Source organism: Durio zibethinus, chromosome 6, assembly GCF_047325235.1.
Source record: "Durio zibethinus cultivar Kanyao isolate XHJ-2024 chromosome 6, ASM4732523v1, whole genome shotgun sequence".
Lineage (NCBI taxonomy): Eukaryota > Viridiplantae > Streptophyta > Magnoliopsida > Malvales > Malvaceae > Durio > Durio zibethinus.
Window position 1 is genome coordinate 10,846,040 of NC_143167.1, and position 12,906 is coordinate 10,858,945.

At 27.8% G+C, this 12,906-nt stretch overlaps 1 protein-coding gene across 1 annotated transcript; it reads left to right on the top strand.

The window, feature by feature from the left end:
• The first annotated feature begins 316 nt into the window (after window positions 1-316).
• LOC111284930 (linoleate 13S-lipoxygenase 2-1, chloroplastic-like) lies at window positions 317-11,500 on the top strand. The gene is made up of 9 exons (XM_022874039.2): window positions 317-746; window positions 1,153-1,424; window positions 5,471-5,711; window positions 7,765-8,085; window positions 8,221-8,306; window positions 9,570-9,680; window positions 9,764-10,065; window positions 10,209-10,475; window positions 10,580-11,500. Exons 1-9 carry the CDS (start codon window positions 386-388, stop codon window positions 11,337-11,339), a joined length of 2,721 nt encoding a protein of 906 aa, XP_022729774.1. The 5' UTR covers window positions 317-385; the 3' UTR covers window positions 11,340-11,500.
• Window positions 11,501-12,906: the final 1,406 nt, after the last annotated feature.

Sequence of the window (12,906 nt, forward strand, 5' to 3'; positions counted from 1 at the left end):
TCAAAATAAAAAAATTCAAAGGTTTCAAAGATAAAAAAATTAGTCGTTAAAATAATAGTGGCAGAAAACAAAAGTAAAATGTAAAGCAGAGAATCAATAATTAGAACAAAATTATTGCCAATAAATATCAGTACGAATCTAACAAATGAAGGCGAAAAAATCTCATAATCACACCATATTTGTTTATTTTTCACGTGCTGTGATATACAATGAAGCAAGTGAAACTGATCACGCATCCTTAATAATTAAATAAAGAAAGAAAGCGATGTTCTTCTCTCTCCCTATATGTATAACATAGAATAGAGCTAGTTTTGCTAGTACATCCTTCTCCAATCACAACCTTAGATATATCTACTCAAAAAAAAAAAAAAAGACAAAATAAAGAATGTTGAAGCCACATGTTTACCATTCCAACACCAAAACCCTATTACCATTGCCTAAGCCATTTTTCCATGGGATTAGCTGTGCTTTTCTTCCAGTGCAGAACTCCAGGCCTCCTTCTTCATCCAGCAGAACAGGCAAAGCCTTTAAAGCTGGGTTTGTCCCAAAAAACATCAAAGCATCGGTAGCCAGTAGTGTTAGTGATGATATTGATGCGGCTTCCACTGTGAAAGCTTTAGTCACTGTTAAACAAACCGTTGGTGGTTTTCTCACCAACTTAGGGTTAGAAAGAGGACTAGATGATATCCGAGACTTGCTTGGTAAATCAATTCTCTTGGAGCTTGTTAGTGCTGAACTTGACCCAAGTAAGTGATGAAACTATGTTTTCGGGGTTTTCTAGGGAAAAGTACTAAAAAGTTTAGTAGCTTCTTCTTCTCTTGAACTATTTAATTTTTATGCAAAGGCAACTTCAAAGATCTTTGGAACTGGATTTCCCTCTCAAAAATACTTTTTCAGTTCAATTTTCTAAACATAACTCTGTTTATTAATTTGAAGTACGTCGTGTGAAGGAGAAAAGTAAACAACAAAAATTTCAGGCAGCTAGGCTTATGTTCTGTTCCTTTTCTAGCTGTTGTAACAAAATTTCCCCTAAAGGAGATTAATAACGCACAAGATTTAGATTCCTTTTTTACTTTAGACAAATATCTTCTCTATTGAAAAAAAAATTATTCAATATAATTAAGTCCACTATTTTTTTGCTATGTTTTGTAGAAACCGGGCAAGAGAAGAAAACGATTAAAGCTTATGCACATCGAGTGAAACAAGAGGGTGACAATGTAATGTATGAGGCTGAATTTAAAATTGGGTCAGATTTTGGGGATCTTGGAGCAGTTCTTGTTGAGAATGAACACCATAAAGAGATGTTTTTGGAGGACATAGTGCTTGATGGTTTCTTCAATAATGGTTCTATTAGCATCAAGTGTAATTCTTGGGTTCACTCAAAGTATGACAATTCTCAGAAAAGAATTTTTTTCACCGACAAGGTGAGAATTCTCTATCCTCTCTCATCTATATATTTCTTTCATTCATTTTATCATTTACTTATCTTTAATTCTTTTAAGTATTTTACAAATTAATATATGTTTTTTCTTGGTGAAAGAATAACCTATGAGTAAAACTACTTTATTTTTCAAAGTTTTCTAATAATATCTTCATAAATTTATTTAATAATATATAATTCGGTAGTAAAAATTTATTAAACTCAATATTTTAACCAAAAAAATATCATACTAAGATTCTGGTTATGGAATGGAGGAAAGTAGTACTATTTCTTATATATTTGGAATATTTATTTTTAAAAAAATAAAAATTATTAGTAATTTATAACTGAGTCATCAAACTTTTATGTGTTTTTAACTATATCCTAGTTGCGGAGGCCAAGGGGCTCTCTTTTGGCAAATATTAAATAGTTTTTAGACCCCCCCCCCCCCCTCCCCAAAAAAAAGAGGTTTTAGATTGGGCTCCTCGCTGCAAAATTTTGTAACTGTTGCCGTAAAATTTACGACGGTAGTACAATTTAGTTTTAAATCATTTCAGAAAAGGAAAACACTTTTGTTTTAGATCCAACAATAATCATTTAATAGTTTTGACTTTTAATTCAGCTGTGACGGATCCAAATTTTTTTTAGATATTTACTTATAATATATAAAATTTTATTGATGAATTTATTAATTTTGTAGATTAAAAAAGTGTTCGTAAAAAAATTTTGAGTGTTTGATAAAAGTTTTTAAAATATTTTATTCTTTAAAAATTTTTCATGAAAAATTTTAGAAATGTTCAATGAAAAGTTTTTCTTTAAATTTTTTTATTTTTTAAAATTTGAGACTATTCATGTATGCTCTAATTTCTAAAGTGGATCCGTCTATGGATTTCAATTAATATGAATATTAATTATTACACTTGATTATTTTAATTTCTTAAATCATAAGTTTTTCTTTTCTATTAAAATATATTATCGCAAAAATAACGTAATTGAGAAAAGGAAACATTTTGGTGAATAATGTGGTGAAATGGTCCCCAATCATGGTTTAGTAGACACTGCAGGTAAGCCAAAACATTTTTGTACGTGAATGGTTACAAGTTGCTCTGACGTTGTTGTCCTTAGGTGGTCCACTGCGACAATGTGTTTTTATTGTTTCTCAGGAAATAATTTCCTCTCAGCCGACAAAGAACACAAATCTTATCATTGTGTCTTGAGTTTTAGATTTTTATAAATATGAGGATTTGAATATTTATATTAGGTTAAATATTGATAATTAATATATTTATATCATAAAAATTTGAATATTATAATTTATATTTATATAAAAAATTAAATATATATTTTTTATTTTATTAAATTTATATATAATTTTATTAAAAATTTAAATTATATTATTTTTATATCATATCATAATATTATTTTTAAATTATTAAATTTAATTTTTAGTAATCAAATCACACATAATATTTCTTCATACGGAATCAACTAGCCAAAATTTAATTGCATTGCTCTCCGTTTACTCTTTAATCATAGAATTGAACAAAATCAGTATGGTTGATCAATATTATTCCAATCAATTAAAAAAATAAAAGAAAAGAAAATTATGCAAAACTCTTTACGTTATCATGAAGTGTATTAGGCTTTTATCGAATAAATTTTACGGGAAAATTTATTAATTATGTGCATTAATTTTTCTTATTTGAACATTTAATACTTTTACCTGTTTCATATACTAATTTATTTTTCATGAATTTTTTAATTTTTTTACATGAAAAGACATAGAAAATCAAATTCGTGAAAAATTTTAAAAAGTTTAATATAAAATACAGTAAAATTAATAAAATTTCTTAAATTTCATGAAAATACATCTTCTTGAATGCATGTCATATATGGACAAAACTTTCAATTTTTTATACAGTTTTATAAAGGAGTCAAGTTTGTAAAAATTTGTTTTAAAAAATAATTTAATTAAAATTGATAAATTGATATAATTTATCATAAAAATAAATAATATTTTAAAAATTAAAAATATTATTTATAATTTAAATTTAATCGATATTTATTTAATAGTAAAAATTTTATTAATATTTTTATTAAATTTTTTATCTAAAAAAAACTTATTAATTTTTTAAAATTATTAACACTTAACCTATATAATAATTTGGAGTGCTGGCTAAAATTTACCTTTTATACTTAACAGGACAAAATATTGAAAAGAACAGAAAAATAAAAGAGCCTTTGCCAATTGTCATTGTGGTTAACTAGATTTGTGCAATGCACGGATAAAAATTTTAATTTATACTAATTTTTAAATAAAATAAAATTTTAAATACTAATAATTGATGCACAGATAAAAATTTTAATTTATACTAATTTTAAAATTTTTTAAAAATCATTATACGCATCCAAAAATACTCTTATTAATAAGATGACTCTTGAAAATAATTATGAAATGATTTGTAACCTTTGAATGTTTAATTTACTAAAATTAATTTAAGAACCAAATTAAGATTAGTAATAGTATTTTAAATTAAGAGTAATTTATGATTGATAATTAAAATAATCAAACATATTATATATTTAACTTATTTGGGAGAAGTGAAAAAATAAGAATTTTGAAATTAGTGCAATAATGGTAATGAAATTCATTTTATTTGATATATGTCAAAATTAATTCTGATTGATTTGATCATCTTTTAATCATTTTAAAATCAATAAATATGCATATTAAATGTGTATATATAGCTTAACAAATGCAAAAAAAATAAATAGGCCATAGATTAAAAAATTGAAAAGTGAATAATTTTTTACATAAATGTAATTTAAGAGTTGAATATTATAATTGGAAAAAGAGAATACAAAATTATTCTATGATGATGACAAGTAAAGTTTTATTACCTTTAATATAAATTTAATTGGGAGTAATTTCAGATAAATAATAATAATAAATAAATGTAATTAATTTAATTTTTTTAAAATAATTTAAATAAAATAAAATACAGGACACATAAACCATCTACATTGAAAAAAATTTTCTTTTTCTAGCAAAGGCATTTACTTATATATATATAGACACACACACAAAAGATAACCTCAATATATTAATTTGAAAAAAAAAAACTAAATAAGTTTATACATGTATGGTAATTTTTCTATAGATAAATAGTGTCAAATGATTACATGTGTTTTCTTTTTTAAACATAATCAACAATTCAAATTTCAAAATTAAAATTACAAAATAATTTAATCTTTAATAAATTTTCAATTATTGTCCAAAAAATATTGTTAACTATTTCATGGCTTTAATTTTAGTTTTTTTTTTTAAACTTTAAGTATGAATTTTTTTTCTATTTTTGTTACAATAAAAATCATCTTAACCTTTCAATAGCTTTATTTTGTTTTGAGTTCTCTAAATTTTTTATAGTTTGATTAAAATAGAAAGAACTGATAGGTCAAATTATGTATTTAAAATTTAAAATTTATAATAATATGTAATTAAGGGAGAGAAAAATTTTTCATAATAATATGTAATTGATTGATAGCTTAATCCTTAAGATTCACATTTATGAATATATATATATATCTATATATATATATAAATATTATCTATACTATTGTCAAAAAAAATTTTATTTATGTAATGGTGATATGATGAATTTGACACATACAACAACTATTGTAATGAAACACCCAAATTACATACTATTACGAAATTTATTTGACAAAAGTATAGATAATATATATACTCATATTATATGTGGATAATATATAAGATTTATAGATGTAAATTTTATTTTATTCGAATTTTTAATAAATATTCAAAGATTACACCCATAAGATAAAAAATTGAACCTGAGATATAAATACTAGGTTGAATGCCTCCATAATTGCGTAATTATAATCTTGTATTATATTAATTGACAGCAGTATATACTTATCAGTACGAAAAAAATTATATATATATATATATATCCGTAATTGAATTTTTTTGCACGTTAAGTTTTATAACATAATTAAATAAATTATCTTATTTTTAAAAATTGTCAGTCGTATTTACCGTCACAAACACCAAGCGGATTAAAGAGATTGAGAAAGGAGGAGCTGGAGGCACTGAGAGGCAATGGTGAAGGAGAGCGTAAGTCCTTTGAGAGGATATATGATTATGATGTTTACAATGATGTAGGCGACCCTGATTCTGATCTAAGTAAGAAAAGACCTGTGCTCGGCGGCAATAAAGACCTCCCTTACCCAAGACGTTGCCGGACCGGACGCCCACGTTGTGATTCAGGTAAAAACAAAAAAAACTTCATGCATTAAATTTACATATAAATTATACAATATTGATAATTACATAATTCTGTTAGAATATCTGTTTGCTCAAAATGATTAGTCTTTTTATTTTGATAGTTTCATAATTAATTGACAAAGAAAAGACGGGGTCTTGTTTAAAGCTGAGCTGGGCTGGCCATGGGTTTGGTCTGGCTGATCTTAAACATAAATTTTTGAATTAAGGCGAATTTAGTCATTAAAATAATTTCAATTGCAGATATAGAACCAGATTGGCTTAGCAGTCGAATCGCTTGTCCTTGACTTGGATCAGTTTTTTTAATAAGATCGCCTATGCAATTGACCTGATAAAATGTGTATTCACTTATTGTGAAAAAACCGATGATCCAACAGCTTTGTAATTGACCCGAATTAATAAAATAGGACTTTTCAAAATTATTTTTAAATTACACCTAATTTAAATTTTACATTTTTTTCATCATTTTCACTAAAAAAAGTATTTTTTTAAAATTCAAATTGTAAACTTAAATTTTTTGTATTTTTTTAAATAATAATGAATATTTTTAATTCTAAATCATAAGTTTTAGTTTATAGGATTACATATAATATTCATATAATCTATAATATAAATTTGAAAGGTATTTAACCCAGCTAAAATATACATTTGAAAGGTCTTTCTTTAATTTTTTTTTTCTTCTTATTTGAGATACTGAAACTGAGGAGAAAATTTTTTTTTTGATAGAAACCGAAGACGTGTTCTTCTTTTGATTAGTATGCACTAGTATTATTTTGAAATTATATATGTAATGATTGGTTTGATAAGTAATTTTGTGGTTCATAAATTTTCACCCTATCAAACATATGTGAGCAATTGTCGCCTCAAAATATTTTGATAACAAATTGTGTCATTATTGGAAGGTTTGGGGGACTAAAGCAATCTATTAACGTAGTAATCAGAGGGGAGGGTGGCTTCTGGTTGGCATTGAAATGGGGCAACCTTATCAATTAATATATTTTCTGTCAGTAATTCGCTTTGTCTGGAAAGCTAAAATTTCAAAGGTTAAAAGGAAGAACTCAAATTTATAGTAACTGTAATTGATGATTAGACAATTCAGATAACAAAATGCCGTAAAAATTAGAAAAAGATGGTCCTGCTCAATGTTTGCTTTGGTTTAGTCAATTTGAGCATGAGAGAGAAAAATGGAAAAGAGGGAATTTGGACCATTTAAGTTTTCAGATGCATGAAAGCCAACGATAGAATGAATGTGCAACCATTGTTTTAACAGAGTTAGAGTAGGAAAATAAACGGAAGAGAAATATACGAGAAAAGAAAAAAAGGAAGGAGAAGAAGGCATGAAGGAAAGATAACTTTTTTTTTTGTATTTTATATGAAGGGTGAAAAATAGAGGGAAGAAAAAGGTTAGGGGTAAAGTTTGGGGCAAAATACTTCATTGGCGGTTGATGAAATAAATTTTTTAAATTGTAAATAAAATTATTAATTTAGATTGAATGAGTTTTTTTTTTTTTTTTTTATTTCACATTTGAAAGGATTAAATTAAAAAAAAGGAAAACGTTCAAATTCATTTTTTTCCCTATTTCTCTCTTACCAAACTAAAGAAATGATAGAAAGAAAATAGTTTTCTTTCCATCCTCACTCGTTTCTGACACTTTCCTTATTATGAAAAAGAATTTTCTTTGCTACGGAGAATGTTTAACTGATTAGGTATTGTTTTATTTGATGGAATACATAAATGTTTGATATGGGTATTGGTTTTCTTGATAAGAATAATTAAGAAATTCGGCTAAGATTAAAATCAATTGAAAGTCCATTGTAAAATTTAAAAGTACTAATTAAAGTTTTTGGAAAGTTGATACAATTAAGTTTGGTTTGGTTGGTACTTTTATATTTTATATATGTTTCTTGTTTTTAATTTATATTTTGTATTTTCTTTTTTTTTATATTATTAAAAAAGAAAAGAAATCCCAAAAGCATAAATTAAAAGGAGCAAAATTTGTTTTGATAATAAGATAAACGTTGGTAAAATAATGTGCAGACCCAGCTTCGGAGAAAAAGAGCAATATATTTTACGTACCAAGGGATGAATGCTTCTCGGAGGTGAAGCAGCTGACATTCTCGGCAAAGACGATGTACTCGGTATTTCACGCAGTGATCCCATCGCTACAGACAGCGATTGTAGACCGTGAACTTGGGTTCCCATACTTCACAGCGATAGACCAGTTGTTCAATGAGGGGATTGACTTGCCTCCAGAGGCTCAACAAAACTTGTGGAGATCTCTTCTCCCCAGACTTCTTAAGGCTATTTCTGATGGAAGTGATAATGTGTTGCGCTTCGAGACTCCTGATACAATGGATAGTGGGCTCTCTCTCTATTGCTCTCTCTCTCTCTCTCTCTCTCGGGCGCAATAAAAATTTTTTTTATGAAACTGTTATAATTACTTGATTGTAAATGCATTAAGCATGATGCACATTCATTATTTATTTTTTACAGGAGACAAATTCTTTTGGTTTAGAGATGAAGAATTTGCTCGACAAACACTTACCGGAATCAACCCATACGCTCTTCGATTGGTCACGGTATGGTTTATACAGATTCTGGAATAAAGTGGTTTTTTTTTTTTTTTTTTTTTTTATCAAAACACAACTATGATCTACCATATAATTATGATAGGAAAAGCTTTAATTAATATTTTTTTTTCCCGACTTGAATTTTGAATGTGAGGTTGAAGATATTTGATATGCTGGTATATTATTATGACTCAGCCTAGAAACCTATACTACTTGATGCATGATAGGAGTGCAGACATGGCGTAGCTTAGGCCCCCCTCCCAAAATTTTAACACCCCTTACATGTACATATGTACAGTACTCTTTTTCAAGAAATTTACTATTTAACTCTCATTCTCTCAATAAATTTACTATCTGATTCCCTTCTCTGTTTGCCTTGCCTCATCTCTAGGTGGATAGATCAAGATAATGTCAGTGCCATTTCATACTTCAAAAAACTTATTATTATTATATATATTGTTGCAATTAAACAAAAATAGATTTTGTTCCTTTTTTTTTCCCATCACGTGAGTAAGAATTGAAAAAGAAAAAGAAAATCCTAGAATTAAAATTGAATAAAGGCAAATGTTAAAATGTAATAATTTTTCTAATTTAAATAATCTATGACTAAATGTATAGCGCTTTTTAATATTTTTAATAGCTTCACCAATTGACACCTTAATGTCTAATATTTTTATACGAATTTTTTTCATGGGTTTCAGTTATATACTATATATAAAAGATATTAATAATTTATTAATTTTATCATAAAAAAGATATCTAAAACAAAATTTAGGATGCCTAATAATTTTTTTTTCAAATTTTGTTATTTTTAATTTTTAGGGGCCTTCATGGATACCTTACTTTTGAATGTGAATCCACCCCTATTTTTATAGGAGTTTGATTAAGCAATTTCACAACTCATGATTATGTATAAAAACAAAAAACCAAAAAAAAATTAATAACTTGTGATTACAAATACAAGAGCATTTCATTGGTAATTATTTTTATTATAATCTTGCAATTATTTCATCATAATAAAAATTATTATAGAGATTCACCATTTATAAATGTAAGCTCCATATAAAATTTTAATCAATTTTACATAATTTTTTTTATTGTGGTTGAATAAGTCTATGCATATTTTTCAATATTTTGTGTCATTAATTGTGTGTAAAAGATTTTGTAGATTGCTAGCTATTGGGTTGTTTATAAGTTATGGGCCATGCTAAAAGAAACACAAAGGAATTCAATCAGGCCCAAAGTTTTAACCGTTTGAAAAACATCCTACAGGAATGGCCGATGAAGAGCAAACTTGACCCTGAGATCTACGGCACTGCGGAATCAGCAATCACCAAAGAAATGATCGAGTGTGAAATCAAAGGTTACATGACATTTGATGAGGTACGACAGTATTCGTTCAAATGTTTAGACAAATTAAGATGGTGAATGAAACATTGTTTTTTAATTTGGAGTAATTTATGCAGGCAATGAAACAAAAAAAGTTGTTCGTTCTAGATTACCACGACTTGTTGCTACCATATGTCAAGAAAGTTAGAGAGCTTCCAGGCACAACATTATATGGATCACGCACATTATTTTTCTTAAATCCAGATGAGACCCTGAGGCCTCTGGCCATCGAGCTCACTCGACCACCCATGGATGGGAAACCAGAGTGGAAGGATGTATACAGAACTTCATGGCATTCCACAGGGGTCTGGCTTTGGAGGCTGGCCAAAGCTCATGTGCTTGCTCATGATTCGGGCTATCACCAGCTTGTTAGCCACTGGTATGTACCCTTCCCTTTCTACATCGATTTAGATTCGAATTTAGGATACAAAGTTTCTTCCCGAATCTGTGATAAATCCTGGTAAATTTGAACTAGAAGTAATGTTTTTCCATTAACATATTAACTTTTAATTTCTATTGCAGGTTAAGAACTCACTGTTGTACAGAACCTTATATAATTGCTACTAATCGGCAACTCAGTGCGATGCATCCAATCTATAGATTGCTCCATCCTCATTTCCGTTACACAATGGAAATCAATGCACTAGCTCGAGAGTATCTTATCAGTGCTGATGGGATCATTGAGTCCTCGTTCAGCCCTGGCAAGTATTCCTTGGAGCTTAGTGCTGTTGCCTATGACCTTCAGTGGCGATTTGATCATGAAGCACTACCTGCAGACTTAATTAGCAGGTGATATAATTTGTTTTATTAGATTCTCTGAAATGTGAGCCTCTGACCCTTAATCACCTATTTTCTTCACTTGTTTTTTTTTTTTTTTTGGTTCTAATTACCAGGGGGATGGCTGTTGAAGATCCAAGTGCTCCTCATGGCCTAAGGCTAACAATCAAGGATTACCCTTTTGCCAATGATGGACTCCTTCTCTGGGATATTCTCAAAGAATGGGTTTCTGATTATGTAAACCACTACTATCCAAATGCAAGTCTTGTGGAATCAGACCAAGAACTTCAAGCATGGTGGACGGAAATTCGTACGGTTGGCCATGGTGACAAGAAAGATGAACCTTGGTGGCCTGTCCTGAAAACGCCAGAAGACTTAATCCATATTATTACAACCATCGCTTGGGTAGCCTCAGGTCATCATGCATCCGTGAACTTTGGACAATATACATATGCCGGCTACTTTCCCAGTAGGCCAACAATTGCCAGAAGAAATATGCCAACTGAGGTGGCAACTGAAAAAGATTGGGAATTCTTCAAGAATAAACCTGAAGTTTTACTCCTACTATGCTTCCCTTCACAAATTCAAGCAACTACAGTGATGGCTATTTTGGATGTTTTATCAAACCATTCTCCGGATGAGGAGTACTTGGGAGAAAATTCGGAGGCAGCATGGGCTGAAAATCCTGTGATAAAAGCTGCATTTGAAAAATTTAATGGGAGGCTAATTGAGCTCGAAGGGATTATTGATGCAAGGAATGCAAACAAGGAATTTAGGAACAGAAATGGTGCTGGGATTATGCCATACGAGTTTTTGAAGCCATTCTCTGAGCCTGGGGTCACTGGGAAGGGGGTTCCATATAGCATCTCCATTTGAGGTCAATAACTCAAATGTTCTATTATGGGTATTATGGATATGTTCAAATGTCTTAGGGATGTTGACATTTTGTATTATGTATTGTTAAAACATTTTAAGGCGCATGCCTGTTGAACCAAGCTTGGCTCCCTTCAAGAAAAATTTTTCCAAGAACAACCAAATCCTTTTTTTTTTTTTTTTTTTTTGGATTTTCTTCAAAATTTGTTGTTTATCATTTTCTGTTTTATCTAATCTTTTATTTTATTTTATTTCTTATTTGCTTTTCTGTCAGTTATTTATTTTTTATATTTCTGTCTTTATTTTCCAAAAATAATAAATCAATAAATAAAAAGATTAAAAAGAAATGATAAAAAAAAGAGAGAAAAAAAAATTGGGATCTAGGTTTTGGGTTTAAAATGCAAACCAAACCCAATTATACCACTAAGACCCAAAACAATGACCCAAAGCCAATAACAATTCAGACTCCAATGGGCAAGTTTAAAATCCTATTAAAAGCTCAAATTCTTATTACCTAGTTTTAAACTCGCGCTAATGTAGGATAAGTAAATAATTATAATTTTCATTATATATAATTATTAGCGTTAAAAGAATTGTATGAGTAAAATATTAGAAGGTTTATATTGACATAATAAATACATGACTATATTTAATATACTCACTTTTTTTTTTTTGGCAACGTTGAAAAGTCAAATTTTGATTTCTATGAATATTTAAGAGTTTTATGTAATTTCAAAATTTAAGGTAAAGAAAATTACTATTTTTTTCAATTCAAAAAATTAATTGTCCAATATTATTTTTTTAAAAATTTAAAATTCTATATTTGTGCTATGCAAGGGGCAAGTATATTTATAATCATTTTTGTAATATAATATTATTTCAAAATCTAATATAATTATAATTTTAGAAAATAATTTAAAATTTATTTTCATGATTACAGATGTATTGATAATGGTTGATAAAAAACTTAAGTTAGCCTAAATAATTTTTTATCATCATTTTATTAACAATTTAATAGATAACTTTAATTTGATTATTAAAAATGAAGACATAAAAAGTACAAAACAAAAAGGTATAATATAGATATTTTTTCTCAATAAAAAAGATAATTTTATTCATAAAACCAAGCAAATACAAAACTTAATAATCTCAACAAAGCAAAACTCTAGTGCATAAACAAAAAAAAAATTGTAACAACGCCTAATAACACATACAATTTAATTTCTCCAAAAAAAAAAAAAAATCTAAACCCCTTGCAGTCTACTACTACCAATAGGTAAAAATAATTATATTTTTTCCACTCCCATCTTTTTTAAAGAATAAGTAATATCGTTGCTACTTTGCTTCCCCAAAGAATTGAGTAAAATAAAAAATTTCCATTTTTGCTTATAACAATTAAAAACTCTTCATCCTTTTAAGATTGTGAATAAGTGTTGAATATTTAAGATATAATTGCCACTTGAAATCAATACCATATATATTTACATAATTTTAAGGAGACATGGAAATTATTAATTAAATAACATTACACGTTTAAAAGAAATCAACATGGAAATAAAATTTGATTATA